This window comes from Pelodiscus sinensis, chromosome 22, assembly GCF_052426305.1.
Source record: "Pelodiscus sinensis isolate ZL-2025 chromosome 22, ASM5242630v1, whole genome shotgun sequence".
Taxonomy (NCBI): Eukaryota; Metazoa; Chordata; order Testudines; family Trionychidae; genus Pelodiscus; species Pelodiscus sinensis.
Genome location: NC_143073.1, coordinates 21,138,246 through 21,152,738, shown reverse-complemented (window position 1 = coordinate 21,152,738; position 14,493 = coordinate 21,138,246). Strand labels below are relative to the sequence as shown.

At 63.8% G+C, this 14,493-nt stretch overlaps 2 protein-coding genes across 4 annotated transcripts in view; one reads left to right on the top strand and one right to left on the bottom strand.

Annotated features, from left to right (window-relative positions):
* Window positions 1-3,760: 3,760 nt before the first annotated feature.
* Window positions 3,761-5,346, top strand: LOC142819739 (fibronectin type III domain-containing protein 8-like). Its single transcript, XM_075908483.2, has 3 exons — window positions 3,761-3,893; window positions 4,061-4,261; window positions 5,207-5,346. The coding sequence occupies exons 1-3, from the start codon at window positions 3,834-3,836 to the stop codon at window positions 5,306-5,308; spliced, it is 363 nt and encodes a 120-aa protein (XP_075764598.1). The 5' UTR covers window positions 3,761-3,833; the 3' UTR covers window positions 5,309-5,346.
* A 3,241-nt stretch (window positions 5,347-8,587) lies between these two features.
* Window positions 8,588-14,493, bottom strand: part of LOC102447848 (dual specificity tyrosine-phosphorylation-regulated kinase 1B) — a 32,662-nt gene continuing 26,756 nt past the window's right edge. For all 3 annotated transcript variants that reach the window (XM_089772270.1, XM_075908482.2, XM_089772271.1), the window contains 4 exons: window positions 14,177-14,317; window positions 13,365-13,668; window positions 12,177-12,292; window positions 8,588-9,996 (listed from right to left, as the gene is read on the bottom strand). In XM_089772270.1, coding sequence (XP_089628396.1) covers window positions 9,577-9,996; window positions 12,177-12,292; window positions 13,365-13,668; window positions 14,177-14,317 — 981 coding nt within the window. In that variant the 3' untranslated portion in view covers window positions 8,588-9,576. The remainder of the gene's footprint in view (window positions 9,997-12,176; window positions 12,293-13,364; window positions 13,669-14,176; window positions 14,318-14,493) is intronic.

The following is a 14,493-nucleotide window of genomic DNA, read 5'->3' as shown; positions in this document are numbered from 1 at the left end:
TTTGCTGAAGAGCTAGATAAATCCATAGAGGACTTGGTAAGTCCAGCAATGGCTGGTAGCCAGGCGGGGCAGGGAGGGCGCCTCAGTCTCAGTTTGTCAGAGGCTGGGAATGGGTGACAGGGGGAGATCACTGGATGGTTCCCTGTTCTGTCCTCATGGGTGCCTGGCACTGGCCACTGTCAGAGGACAGGGTCTGACCCAGCACGGCTGTTCTTAAAGTGCCTACAAAGCTCAAGCCAGAAAAAAACAGAATTTGTGTCATTTTCAAAAAATGTCAAAATGTCAATAAATCCCCATTTCCTGCACCCATGGCTCATTTCTATACGGTGCCTGAGGTCACCCACAGGTGCAGGGGTGGCTACTTTTGCCTTGGGAGAGACGATTCCAGTCGAGGCCAAACGAAGCCTTTTCACATTTGTCAGTATTTTGTTTCATTTCAAGGTCTTGTAAAACGGAGCAGGCCTGGGGGCCCGAGCCAAAAACAAGTCTGGATTTTCTCCGCTGCTAAACACTTGCAGTAAAATTCGAAACCAGAAAGTTTCAAATAAAACAAAAATCCGCAAAATGTCTGAAGTGACTGAATGAAAGGTTTTAATATTTGGATTTTGTTTTCAATCAACGCAATTTGGTGAATTCAACTCAAAATCTGAAAATATTTTGATCTACTCAACGCTGCGAGATATTGGTGGGAAGAAAAGTTGGCCTGCAATTTTTCACCCAGTTGCAGTGGCAAATGCCAATTTACAATTGAGCCCCCTGCTGCAAAATTAGTAGCATGATTCTGATGTACGCTAGTGAGGCCTGCAAATTCCCATCACGTACCAGGAGACCGGTTCCAGGCTAACTGTTCGATCTCTGATCAGAGGAATAAGGTGGATTCTCCATCACTCCAACTGTCCTTTGAGATTGGATGCCTCTTTCTAAATTTAAAATAATGGAGATTGCCTATCTCCTAGAACTGGAAGGGACCTTGAAAGGTCATCGAGTCCAGTCCCCTGCCTTCTCAGCAGGACCAAGTACCATCCCTGATGAATTTTTGCCCCAAATCCCTAAATAGCCTCCGCAAGGATTGAACTCACTAGCACTAGCTCAGCCCCCAGATACGGGCAGGAGGCTGGGATCCCAGGGGGAAACTGGACTATAACACATCCTCCCTGGCCTTCAATTCTCATCCACCAGCCAGATCCGTTAGCAAACCTAGAACCAGGCAGCCGTTTGGTTCAGTGAAGAGCCTGTTTTATCTGCAGCCTCTCTGCCATCAGCATTCAATGCCTATAAGCATGTACAGATCTATCACACACAGACATACACCCCCAGCTGGCTGGGTGTCTGGCTCTCTCTCTCTCCGTGCACAAGCCACATGAAATGAATAGGTAGCAGGTTTAAAACAAAGTATTTCTTCATACAATGCACAGTCGACCTGTGGAACTCCATGCTGGAGGAGGCTGTGAAGACCAGGACTTTAACAGGGTTCAAAAAAGAGCTAGCTAAGTTTATGGAGGTTAGGTCCATCAATGACTGTTAGCCAGGATGGGTAGAGAGGGTGTCCCTCGTCTCTGTCAAGAGCTGGAAATGGGTGACAGGGGAGGGATCACTTGATGATTCCCGGTTCTGTTCACAACCTCTGAGCCATCTGGCACTGGCCCCGGCCCCGGCTGGCTGACAGGGTAATGTACTAGATGGACCTTTGGTCTGACCCAGTCTGGCCGTTGTGATGTTCATATCTAGCTAGCCAGCGATGGCGATAATCCACCTCCTTCTGTCTGCACCTCCCCCCCCCCCCCCCCACTCTAGCTCCAGCATTCACACCACTGGTGGGATCTCTGTACACACCTCGTCCCTCTGCCTGCCTCCTCCCCATCCTTCGCGTCTCTGTTCCCAGGGCACCCCCCCTCCATGCAGCCAACCCCACGCGCCCCATAGTCACCTGTCCACCCCTCCCCACAGATGCCTCGTCTCCCGCTCCCCGCCCCTCCATTTCCTGCCCCCCTCAGAGGCCCAGCCCAGAGCTGTGGAGGTGACCAAGGCATGGAGGGGAGGGGTCATTCAGTGACCCTGGTGGGTGGGCATTGGGGCTGCCCTGGGCAGAGCCACTGGAGGCCTTAGGAGGGCAAAGCCCAGGGCAGAAGAGGAGCCAGCCTGCCAGGGAGCCAGGGATCTGCAGGCCTGCCCCTGGCCACGTCGCCCCCGTGAGAAAAGAGCCTTGAAACATTCCACCCTCAGCCATGGGGCAGGGGCTGTGGGGCGGGGTTGTGGTGCACTGGGGAGGGAGGGACTGCCCCCATTGGCATGGAGCGTTTCTGGGACTGCGGCCTGGGGGGGGGGGGGGGGAGTTCCTGCCTTATTTGGGGGCAGGTGAACGTAAGGCAAATGTGGCAATATGGCGCCTGCAACACTTCGGCACAAAAGAGTTTCGGGCGCGAGGGAAAGGCGCCCGCGGGGCCGCAGGGGCTGAGGAACCGGCTCCAGCCAGGCCAAGGGGCAGGAGCCCGAGGGGATTTGGGGAAAGCCTGGGGCGGGTGGCAGCCAGGCTCTCTGCAGACTCGGGCGGGCCTCGCTGGGCTGGCCACACTCAGCCCACGTGGGGCCGATTTGCTCTGAACTCTGCGTCACCGCTGCTAATCCACGGTCAGGGCAGGGCCCGGAGACCCAGCCTGGGACCCAGGTGGGACCAGGGCCCCGTTGACCAGACACACAGTCTGGCTCCCTGCCCCACATCTTGGGTGGAGCCCAAACTGAGCCCCCAAAGGGGTGATGATTTGCCCAGGGCCACCCAGCAGGTCACAGTGGGGCCAGGCCAGTGCGAGTCACAATGGGGCTGAAAAAGTGCCAACCTGGCCCTGCCCCTCAGCTGCAGAGACTCTCCCCGCCCCCCCCACCCCGCTGAGCCCTGCCCTGCCGTGACTGCCGCTGACATTGGCTAACCCGCTGCGGTGAGGGGCCGGGCTGGCCAGGCTGCGGGAGGGGGCTGCTAAGGCCTAAGAGGGTTGAGGTTGCTCCAGTCAGATGGGGCTGGGGCAGATTTGGGATGGGAGATGTTGGGGGAGGGGACGGCAGGTCCTGGGTCAGCCTAGGGGTCGGAGGGTGCCGAATGGGAGCGGTGGGGGAGCAGGGGAATGGGGCAAGCGTGGGCTTGGGTGGCCCATTAGGGGTTGGGTGTATGTGGGGTCACAGTTGAGGCCACTGGGGGCTTGGGGCTCAAGGGGGCATTAGGTTTGGGGTGGGGGTTGGTGGACAGTTCAGAATTTAGGGCCACACTTGGGGGTCACGTGTGGGGAGCTGGGATTATCGGAGGGGGAATTAGGGTGGAAGTGTGAGGGCCGAATTGCGGTTGTGTGGGTCAGGATTGGGGCCTAGGGGCCAGGATACGGGGGTCACAGGGTCGTGGAGTGGGTCAGGGTTTGGGAGAATGGCAGGAAGTCTGGGGGTAGGTGTTTTGGGCCACAGCGGGCACTGGGGGGCAGTCTGGGGCAGTGGGAAGGGGCTGCTGGTGGGCATGGCACTGTGGCCCTGTAGATCGGGGGGGCCCTGACTGTGTCTCTTCTCCCCCCAGCCCCATGGATCCCATAGAGCACCACTCCCTACCTTGGGACAGTGACAGCAGCAGCTCCAGCACACTGGGGGGCAGAGCCTGGGGGGCCAGTATGGGGCCGATAGGAGCCAGCAGCCTGCACTGTAGCCTGGAGGAGCTGCTGGCCCAACGGGACTTGGGGGGGCGCCGGGAGGCCAAGCCCCGGGTGAGCCGTCCCTGCCGGTGCCCCCCACCAGCCGCCCCAGGCCTGGAGGGCAGCGACGGTGACACCTCCGACAGTGGGGCGGAGTCGCCCGTCTGCATGGAGCCCCCTCGGGCGCCCATCATCTGCCAGCACATCGCGGGCACCGCCACCGCACAGGTTGGGGCAGGCTGGGGGCTCAAAGGGGTTCTAGGTTCTGGGAGCCCTGGGGTCAAGGGGGAACTGGGCATGGTGGGCACTGGCTTTAAGGGGGTCTCTGGTCTGTGCCCAGTTGCGGGGTGGGGCAGGGGTCTCTGCATGGCTCCCATCTCTGTCCTGTCCCCCAGCTGTGGTGGGTCTCCCCCCACGGCAGCGACTGGGTGTCTCTCTACGAGCTGCGCCTGCAGGAGCCCAGCGGGACCCGCAGCCAGTGGTTTTGTGCCCAGGCGCCCGAGCGGCTGCAGAACCTGAGTCCTGGCACCCAGTACCGGATCCGTGTGCGGGCCCTTAACGCGGCGGGGCCTGGGCCCTGGAGTCCCCCTTATACCGTAAGTGGGGGCAGGGCAGCAGGACCTGGGGTCTGGGTGCATGGGGGGAGGTGACTGGGAGCACTGGAGGGATGTGGGGCTGGGAGCAAGGGAGGGCTAGGCACATAAGAACTGGGAGCACTGGAGGGGCTGGATGCAGAGGGAGATGGGTTGGGTGCAGTGGGGGCTGGGACTGGGTGCAGTAGGGATGCAGAGGGGTGGCTGGCAGTGGACGACAGGGATGGGTGTCTGGCAATGGCTGGGTGCAGTGGGGGTTGGGGCTGGGTGCACTGGGGATGCAGAGGGGTGTCTGGCAGTGGCTGGGTGCAGTGGGGGTTGGGGCTGGGTGCAGTGGGGGTTGGGGCTGGGTGCACTGGGGATGCAGAGGGGTGTCTGGCAGTGGCTGGATGCAGTGGGGGTTGGGGCTGGGTGCAGTGGGGATGCAGAGGGGTGTCTGGCAGTGGCTGGGGGTGCAGTGGGGGACAGGGATGGGTGTCTGGCAATGGCTGGGTGCAGTGGGGGTTGGGGCTGGGTGCAGTGGGGGTTGGGGCTGGGTGCACTGGGGATGCAGAGGGGTGTCTGGCAGTGGCTGGGTGCAGTGGGGGACAGGGATGGGTGTCTGGCAATGGCTGGGTGCAGTGGGGGTTGGGGCTGGGTGCAGTGGGGATGCGGAGGGGTGTCTGGCAATGGCTGGGTGCAGTGGGGGTTGGGGCTGGGTGCAGTGGGGATGCAGAGGGGTGTCTGGCAGTGGCTGGGTGCAGTGGGGGTTGGGGCTGGGTGCACTGGGGATGCAGAGGGGTGTCTGGCAATGGCTGGGTGCAGTGGGGGTTGGGGCTGGGTGCACTGGGGATGCAGAGGGGTGTCTGGCAGTGGAGGGTGCGATGAGACAGTGTCTCGAGGGGAGCTGGATGCCCAGGGTCAGCCCTGCGAGCGCCCTTCCCCCGACCCATGTTCTCTCTGTTGCAGTTTGCCACGGTGCCCGGCGCGAAGGAGGCCGTCTCCGTCATGGTCACCGTGCGGCGGCGCCTGAACCCCCGCAAGAAAACTGTCTATTTACCTGGCCCCTAGTGGGGGGGGGGGCATGAAAATAAAATGGGAGCATCCACTTTACTCCTGTATCCCCTTTGTGCAAAGCAAGGCACCCCAGCCCGGCGCTCCCCTGCTCTCCTGCGTGGGCTTTCCCAGGGGACCGGGCCATGGGGCAACCCCGCCTCATCCCAGCCCTGGGCACACTGGGCAGTGGGGGAGGAGTGCGGGCAGAGCCCATGGGTTGAGGTCCACCCGTGGGGCAAGGATCCCTGCGAGATTAGGATTGCAGTGCATGATGGGAGCAGGACAAACTAATGGGAAGGCATTGTGGGAGCAGGACATGGTAATGTGAGTACATGAGGGGAGCTGTATAAGCCAATCACAGTGCATGATGGGAGCAGGGCATGGTGCAATGCATGATGGGATGTGGATAAGCTCATGTCAGTCCATGATGGGAGCAAGCCCAAGCAATCACAGTGCATGATGGGAGCAGGGCATTGTGCAATGCATGATGGGATGTGGATAAGCTCATGTCAGTGCATGATGGGAGCAAGCCCAAGCAATCACAGTGCATGATGGGAGCAGGTGGAGGGGACTGGGCCCTGCTCTGCGGCTTTAGGGCAGGGTGCGATGAGCAAACCCCCTGCAGGAAACCAGGAGATTTGCCTTGAACCGGCCTGATGCCCTGCAGCACAACTGGGTGCAGCTAGGACTTTGGCCTTCCCTGGCGGGCAGGCGGGTGGGGAATACTGGACAGTGGGGAGCAGGACTGGGGACTGTTACATACACACAGGAACTGCCCAATGGCAGAAAGGGGGCTCGCCTATGGGCGGGGGAGCCTGTGCCAGCCACAGATGCCTTCCTCAAGCCCCCCATCCTCCTCCATAGCCATTCCATACTCAACCCACCCCCCCTCTGGCAGGCTCCATCCCCTGCTCTGGCCAACACCCAGCTCCATCCCCCTGCTCCAGGCCTGCCCCACACCCCACTGGCTCTTAGGCCGGTGGGATGCAAATACCGGCTGGCTCCTAGATCCGAGTTCAGTGGTCAGGGGGCCTATCCGTCCCGTCTCTCCCCCCCTCCCCCCAGCTAGGGAACCTCCCCTTTCACACTTGGGGCGACCCCAGCCGTGCAGGTTGACCGAGGCGTCTTCCAGCAGGGCCCTTGTGGTGGGTTGAAAGACATCACTTGGAGACCCCACCCCCACCTCCAGCCCCCTCCCCCACACGGGAAAAACGTGCCTGGGTTCTGACATGAAGGGAGAATTATGGGGCCCTGACATACCTCATGGGGGAGGAGGGGGAACCAGGCCAGCGTGGGGGTGACGGGGGTTTCTTTGGGGCATGGCTGTGTGCGCAGGTGGGGGCAGTGGAGTAGCTCATGGAGAGGTAACAGGAACTGATATCTCAGGGGTGAGACAGTAACGGGGGGAGGAGGGGTTAAGGGGCTCCGGCCCATCATAGGCTCCAGCATCTCCAGGTGGGGGATTACACAGGCCCCAGCACCCGCATGGCGGGCAGCAGCTGCCCCCCAGCCATAGATCTGAGCTCCTGCCTGCTGCCTCTGGCTAAGGATCCCATGCCAAGTGGCAGGCAGGGGCTGGGCGAAGGGGCCTGAGGACTAGGGACCAAAAGCTGCCAACTCAGGGGTTGTGACCAGCTCGAGCTACGTCAAGCTCAGCCAGCCCCAGGAGACAAAGGCGGGTGCTGCCCCCACCAGCGAGGCTGGAGTCCCCTGGGTCTGGGGCACTGCAGCCTACCAGGGTCCTGCTCTTACTCCAGACTGGCACAGCTCCCAAGGACCCAGGCCTAGGCAGGCTGAAGCCCGCAGACTGGGAGCTTGCAGACCAGCACTCCATGTTCGTAGGGAAGGGTTCAGCAGCTCGAAACACCAACCTCCTGCTCCCAAACCTCTTGGCTGGGTGGCAGCCTGTGGAACTCCCTGCCACAAGATGTTAAGGCCAAGACTACAGCAAGGTTAAAAAAAGAGCTCGCTAAGTTCATGGAGGAAGGTCTGGCAATGGCTGGTAGCCAGGCTGGGCAGAGAGGGTCTCCGGCCTGTTAGCCAGACGCTGGGAATGGGAAACAGAGGAGGCATCACTGCATGAGTCCGTTTAGTTCTCTCCCTCTGGGGCACCTGGCACTGGCCGCTGACACTGGGGCCTGGCACACACCCCTCCCCCCAGAGCCAGGGGAGGGCATTGGGTTCGGGCAGGGAGGGGTATTGGGTTAGAGGGGGAGCTCTATTAAAAAAGGCTGTGAAATGCCAGTCTAACATCCTACCAACATGCAGGGTGGGGGTACGAGCCAGCCCAGCAGCACCTCCACCTCCACCTCCCCCTCCCCCTCCCCTCGCCAAGAGCCAGTGCCAGGAGATGCAGCCCAGCCCAGAGAACAGCCCCTTGATGCACCACAGCCATAGCACTTCAAGGCGCTTGGGTTTTCGCTGGCTGATTACACCAACCCAGGGCACCTGCCACTCGGCCAGAACACCTGGACACCAAGCTCCCTTCTCCTGCCAGAGACAGCCTGACTGGCCAATTCCAGAGCCACAGGAGGGGCAGGCCTGGCCCCGGCTAGCCATCCAGGAGCCATGGATACCTCATCAAGCACCCTGGGCTGGCTGCAGTGGGGACCGGAACTCACCCAGCTCCAGCTCCAGCTCCGGGGAAGGTCAAGCCACAAAGACCTACCTGCTCCGGGGCAAGACGACATGCGGCCCCAGGAACGTGATTGTGGGTACAGCTGCCACATGGGGGCAGCCCTGGATGCGCGGTTGCCATGAATCGCCTCACCTCCAGCCTGCGGCCCCCAGTAGGCACCAGCGCAGGACACTGTCCTCCAAGGGACAAGACTCCTTGGGGGGAATCCAAGCTCTAGGGCTTCCCCGCCTTGCTGGCAGGTCTAGAGGGGCACAGCTGTGGCACTAAGGTCTCCAAGTCAGCAGCAGCCTGCAGGGGATGGGGGTGGGAGGGGAGAGCCTGCCAAGATTGCCCTTGGGACAGGAAGGCTACTGTCCCAGTGTCCTCAAACTGTCCCCAGGGTCTGTCTCACTCCCCTGCCACACTCGCTAGGGACAAGACCCCAACTTCAGGGCCCCACCACCCCAGATGCTGCCCAGCTGGACTCAGAGCCCCATTGTGCCAGGCACTGCCCAGACACAAGGAGTTCACAGCCACTAAAGGGAGGCTCATCCCCCTGCTTACCTCTTGCCCCGCCCGGCTTGGCCATTTGCTGGTCCCCCTAGCCAGCAGCAGGCAGGGCTCCGGGCTCCCTGTGGGCAGAGGACGCCAGCAGAGGGAGCGGGAGCCGGCGGAGCTGCTGTCACTATTTTATTCACCACCCCCTCCAAAGCAGAGGCCCCAGGTCCGGCAGCGAGCGCGGGGGCCGTGCCGGGAGGGCCCGACGGGGCAGCCCCTCCGGCCTCTCCAGGGGAAGCCGCGCACCGTCTTTGGTACAATAAATTAAAGACAAACAGTACAGCACGAGCCACGGAGAGGGGGCAGCCAGCAGGCGCGGTGCCACCACGGCCACGCAGGGGCCACACAGCCGGCCTGGCTCGCTGCCACGCCAGGACCACAGGCCTTGGCCCCAGGGGGCTCCCACACACGCTGGGGGAGGGGCAGGGGAAAGGAGGCTCACGCTGGAAGGGGGGCAGGGCAGGGCAGGGCACAGGGCTCTCCCAGCACGACCCGGCAGGAGGGGGACCAGGGCGCTCCTTCCGCCCGGCGTGAGCAGCCGGGGTCTATAAATATTGGCTAAGGCCCTGCCGCCCGGAGCAAGGGGTGGTTTTAGCAGCAATTCCAGTTGGACAGTGGGGTGGGCAGCGTGGCCGTCAGTCCGTGAAGTGCAGAGGGTCCCTCTGTCCGGCCGGCAGCCCCCCCGGTGCCCTCTCGGCCCAGGGAGCCAGTGTTAACGAGGAACCATTTACAGTAGGAACCACACGGACATGGGGAGGGGCAGTGCCAGCTCCGGGCCCTGGGAGAGCTAGGGGACAAGGGCAGTACCAGCTCCCGGTGCCCACAGGCTCCGGCAAGACTGGCTGAGCCGTGGGACATGGGTGGCACCAACGGGCTGGCTCTCTGGCAGAGCAAGGGGCCACGGTGGCTGGGAGGTGGGCAGGGTAGCGTGGGGGGCGGGGTAGGGTGCTGTGAGTGCTGCCACCCCCTGGGGCTTGTGGTGGGCAGGGCCGCGCCCGGAGGAGGCCCGGCGCTGGCTCCAAGGCTCCCGAGGCTGTGAAGATCCGTGGGCACGGAGCCCGCCCCCGCCGCGAGGCGCATCCTAAGAGCGTTATGGCTTGAGGAGTCATCAAGAGCTGGCCGCCGTGCTCTGCGGGACGCACACGCCCAACATGGGCGCCGAGTCCTCGGGCTCCGCCCGGCTGCGCAGGTGGGCGGGGTAGGCCAGCGGCAGCCCCCCCTCGCCCGCCCGCCCCCCCACCGCCGCTCTAGTCCGGAAGGCTGATGAGCCGAAGGGGGCGCAGTCCAGGTGCCGGGGGCCCGGGCCCAGCTCCATGCACTCGGGGCCATGGGGGGAGACGGGCGGGCGGTGGTAGTGGGCGCGCCCGGGCGGCTGGAAGAGCGGGTGCGGGCCGGCCCCGTGGAAGTGCGGTGCCGCTGGCTGGCTGGGCGTGGGCTTGTGAGGTAAGATCGGCGGGTAGCCGTCGCTGGGCGGCGCCGGGACATCCCCCCCGGCCCAGAGACGGGGCTGCTGCTGCTGGGGAGGAGCCTGCAGAGAGAAAGAACAGGGTGAGGGGAGCAGTGCCTGCAGATGGCCTGAACGGGTGGGGGGGATACGGTAAGAACACCTGCAGTCACTCCACTGGTCGCTTCCCCCTCCCCCCCCCATCAGGGACAGACAGCAAGGGGGCAGGGGGAGCCAGCGGAAAAGCCAGTCCCCCCAGCACTGGCTCGGCAGGGGCTGGAAGTGTACTCCATTAACTGACACGCAAAAGCTGACAGGTTAACGCTACAGACCACGTGCACCTCCCCTGCTCCCCACCAGTACGCGTGTTAGCAAGCCCGGGCCCTGCTCCCGCTGCGGCTCTGCATGTCCAGCGTTTTGGGAGCCAGGTGGGCAGGCAGCCCAGCTCAGTTCCGGCTCGCGCTGGGTCCAGGAGCTCAGGCCCCTCTGGACAGGGGCTGCTGCCACCCTGTGCTTCTGCCTGTGTATCAGGGGGCGGCAGGCAGCCGGTCCACAAGGGGAGCTGGTTTTTCAACTGACTCGCCTTGTAGGCCAGCTCCTGCCTGGCACCCCACTCTGCTGCCTCTGATAGAGAAGCAGCAGCCCGGATAGAAGGGGGCTCGTCAGGCATGGGGCTGAAGCGCACTGGCTACCGGCCCCGCCCCAGGGACTATAGACTAGTCCACTAATGGATAAAAATTCATGAAGTTAATTGACTATTCAATTAACAGATATTTAACATCCCTGTTCCCTACCGCTGCACCTCTCTGGGAGCTCTGCAATGGGTGTGGGCGGCAGGGGACATGGGGCCGTATCTGGGGGCTCTGCATCTCACAGTGGGTGTGGGCGGCAGGGGACGGGGGCCGTATCTGGGGGCTCTGCATCTCACAGTGGGTGTGGGCGGCAGGGGACAGGGGCCGTACCTGGGGGCTCTGCATCTCGCAGTGGGTGTGGGCGGCAGGGGACGGGGGCCGTATCTGGGGGCTCTGCATCTCACAGTGGGTGTGGGCGGCAGGGGACAGGGGCCGTACCTGGGGGCTCTGCACCTCGCAGTGGGTGTGGGCGGCAGGGGACAGGGGCCGTACCTGGGGGCTCTGCACCTCACAGTGGGTGTGGGCGGCAGGGGACAGGGGCCGTATCTGGGGGCTCTGCACCTCGCAGTGGGTGTGGGCGGCAGGGGACAGGGGGCCGTACCTGGGGGCTCTGCACCTCGCAGTGGGTGTGGGCGGCAGGGGACAGGGGCTGTACCTGGGGGCTCTGCACCTCGCAGTGGGTGTGGGCGGCAGGGGACAGGGGGCCGTACCTGGGGGCTCTGCACCTCACAGTGGGTGTGGGCGGCAGGGGACAGGGGCCGTATCTGGGGGCTCTGCATCTCACAGTGGGTGTGGGCGGCAGGGGACAGGGGCCGTACCTGGGGGCTCTGCACCTCGCAGTGGGTGTGGGCGGCAGGGGACAGGGGGCCGTACCTGGGGGCTCTGCACCTCACAGTGGGTGTGGGCGGCAGGGGACAGGGGCCGTATCTGGGGGCTCTGCATCTCACAGTGGGTGTGGGCGGCAGGGGACAGGGGCCGTACCTGGGGGCTCTGCACCTCGCAGTGGGTGTGGGCGGCAGGGGACAGGGGCTGTACCTGGGGGCTCTGCACCTCGCAGTGGGTGTGGGCGGCAGGGGACAGGGGGCCGTACCTGGGGGCTCTGCACCTCACAGTGGGTGTGGGCGGCAGGGGACAGGGGCCGTATCTGGGGGCTCTGCATCTCACAGTGGGTGTGGGCGGCAGGGGACAGGGGCCGTACCTGGGGGCTCTGCATCTCACAGTGGGTGTGGGCGGCAGGGGACGGGGGCCGTATCTGGGGGCTCTGCATCTCACAGTGGGTGTGGGCGGCAGGGGACAGGGGCCGTACCTGGGGGCTCTGCACCTCGCAGTGGGTGTGGGCGGCAGGGGACAGGGGGCCGTACCTGGGGGCTCTGCACCTCACAGTGGGTGTGGGCGGCAGGGGACAGGGGCCGTATCTGGGGGCTCTGCATCTCACAGTGGGTGTGGGCGGCAGGGGACAGGGGCCGTACCTGGGGGCTCTGCACCTCGCAGTGGGTGTGGGCGGCAGGGGACAGGGGGCCGTACCTGGGGGCTCTGCACCTCGCAGTGCGTGTGGGCAGCAGGGGACGGGGGCCGTACCTGGGGGCTCTGCATCTCGCAGTGGGTGTGGGCGGCAGGGGACGGGGGCCGTACCTGGGGGCTCTGCATCTCACAGTCAGTGTGGGCAGCCATCGTGCTGGCGTAGTAGCGGTTGCTGTAGCGGTAGGTGCGGTTGTCGCGGTTGTCATTGGAAGAGCCGCTGGAGCCGCCTGTGTGGGGAGAAAGAGGATGGCATGGAGAAGATGAGTCAGTGCTGGAGCCCAGCTGAGCCCCACAGTGGGGCTGGAGCATATGGGGCAGGTGCAGTCCGTAGCATGAGACGGAGCCAGCAGCAGATGACCAGGGCTGGTATGGGTGGGAAATTGGGCATGGGGTAGATCGGGGCACGGCTGGGGCAGGAGAGTGGGGTTGTAGCCATGGGTCTCTCTGCGCCCACCCACCTCCTTTGCAGACCCACGCAGCAGCACTCACCTTCCTGGACCTGGACTGTGGGGCCATGTGGGGGGTGGGGCATCCACGGCAAGAGGAGGCTGCTCCAGCTGCCGCTGGGGCCAAAGTGATATTGGGAGGTGGCTGCCGCCAGGGCCGAGGCCACGTGGGGGGCAGCAGCTGCCGCCTGGGATTGGAACCGTGGGGCTGGCGGGGGCGGAGGAGGCAGGGGATCGCTGTGGAACAGGGCGGAAGATGGGGCAGCTCACACATTTGCACATAAGTGGAGCTTTCTCCCGTAACAATTTATTCGATCTAGTTAATAACTGGCGGGCGCTGCGGTGGCACCATCCGAAGACGCGCCCGTGACGTCAATACTGGTGCACTAGACAAATCTTACTCCGCTCACGGATGGAAAATCTTAGAGGGACACTGGCTGTAGCTGAGCTGGAGAGGGGGCTGGTGAGGCGGGTATCCAAGGTGAAGAGGGGACTGGGGCAAGGGGAGATCAGTGGCCAGGCAGGGGTGGGGGCCGAACCCACGAAGGCAGGGGGATCAGTGGCTGGGCACAGGTGATGGCCGTATCCAAGGGGGTGGGTGCAGGGAAATGGGTGGCCGGGCCGAGGGGGTGGGGGTGGGGGCATCAGTGGCCTAACTAGGGTGGGGGCCGTACCTGAGAGGGCAACAGATCAGGAACCGGGCAGGGGCAGGGGCTGTACCCAAGGGGGCAGGGGATCAGTGGTGGCCAGGTGGGGGCCATGTCCAAGGAGGTGGGGGATCAGGGTCTTGGCAGAGGTCATACCAGAGGGGGCAGGGCGGAGGGATCGGGGGCGGGGAGACCAGGAGCCGTACCCGAGCTGGAGACGGAGCTGGTGGTGCTGGTGCTGTGGCTGTGCTCCATGGCCGGGCTGGTGGAGTTGCTGTTGCTGGTGTTGGTGCCCTCGTCGCTAGTCTTCTTAAAGAAGTTGTGCTGCAGGGCGTAGAAGGGCGTGATGCGGCTGCGCGGCTCGTAGTCCAGCATGCGCAGCACCAGGTCCTTGAACTTCAGGTAGTCGGAGGGCGAGTGGCCCAGCTCGCCCGCTCGGCGCCCCCCAGGACCCCCACTCTCCACCCCCAGCACCTCATGCAGTCGCCGTGTGCCCGGCACCTTGTACTCCTGCAAGGAAAGACGCTCAGGTCAGCAGGGTGTCCCGGCTGAGATGTTGCGGGAGGAGACTTGCGGGGGTCCCGGCTGGACCGTGGGGAGCACGGAAGACAAGCGGGGAGGGAAATGGACCCAAGAACCCTGACAGGCAGGGCAGGCTCGTGGGGATCCTGGCAGGGCAGGGATTGGGGGGGGCCATGCCTGAGATTCCGGGATCCTGATGGGGGAACCCAGCAGGGTGGGATGGGCAGGAAGAAGGAGCAGTGGCCCCAGGGTCCCTGCACCTTAGGGGACCAGGGAATCTCAGCAGTCAAGGGCCAATGGGGGGGATCCTGGCAGTGGGTGCTAGGGAGCAGTGCAGGGTATAAGGCAGGTGGGGTCCCAGCAGCACAGGAATGGCCTGGCCTGGCCTGGCCTGGCTCGGCATGGGGAGAAGGGGGATTCTGCAGGCGGGAGGGAGGGGGAAGAGAGCAGTAGTGCAGGATGAGGACCAGGGTGAGAGCCCAGGGGCCCCCATCACCTTTTTAATCTCCTTGTTCTTCTTGAGGGCCCAGCCCCCCTCGGGCAGCTTGTCAAAGTACTTCCGGGCCTTGGGCGCCTGCTCCAGCATGTGGGGGGGCGGCAGCCCCAGCACCTCCACAATCCTGTTCATCTGGTCTGCCTGCAGGAAAGGGGGGATGCGTCATGGGGCACCCGTGCTCGCCGTCCCCCTCCCTCCCCGATCATGGGGGCAGTCACGCCCAGCCTCTCCCAGGGGGACACATCCTGACTGCTGTTCAGTTTGCCCAAAGGTTTCCCTCTTCCACAGGGAGGTGGCGGGGCAGCCAAGCGGGAGGC

Excerpts from the sequence above, each read along its gene's own strand:
- LOC142819739 (XM_075908483.2), top strand. The coding sequence starts at position 3,834 with ATGGAGCCCCCTCGGGCGCCCATCATCTGCCAGCACATCGCGGGCACC. Across the intron at positions 3,894-4,060 it reads CGGGCACCGCCACCGCACAG|CTGTGGTGGGTCTCCCCCCA; the intron begins GTTGGGGCAGGC and ends CCTGTCCCCCAG. Across the intron at positions 4,262-5,206 it reads CCTGGAGTCCCCCTTATACC|TTTGCCACGGTGCCCGGCGC; the intron begins GTAAGTGGGGGC and ends TCTCTGTTGCAG.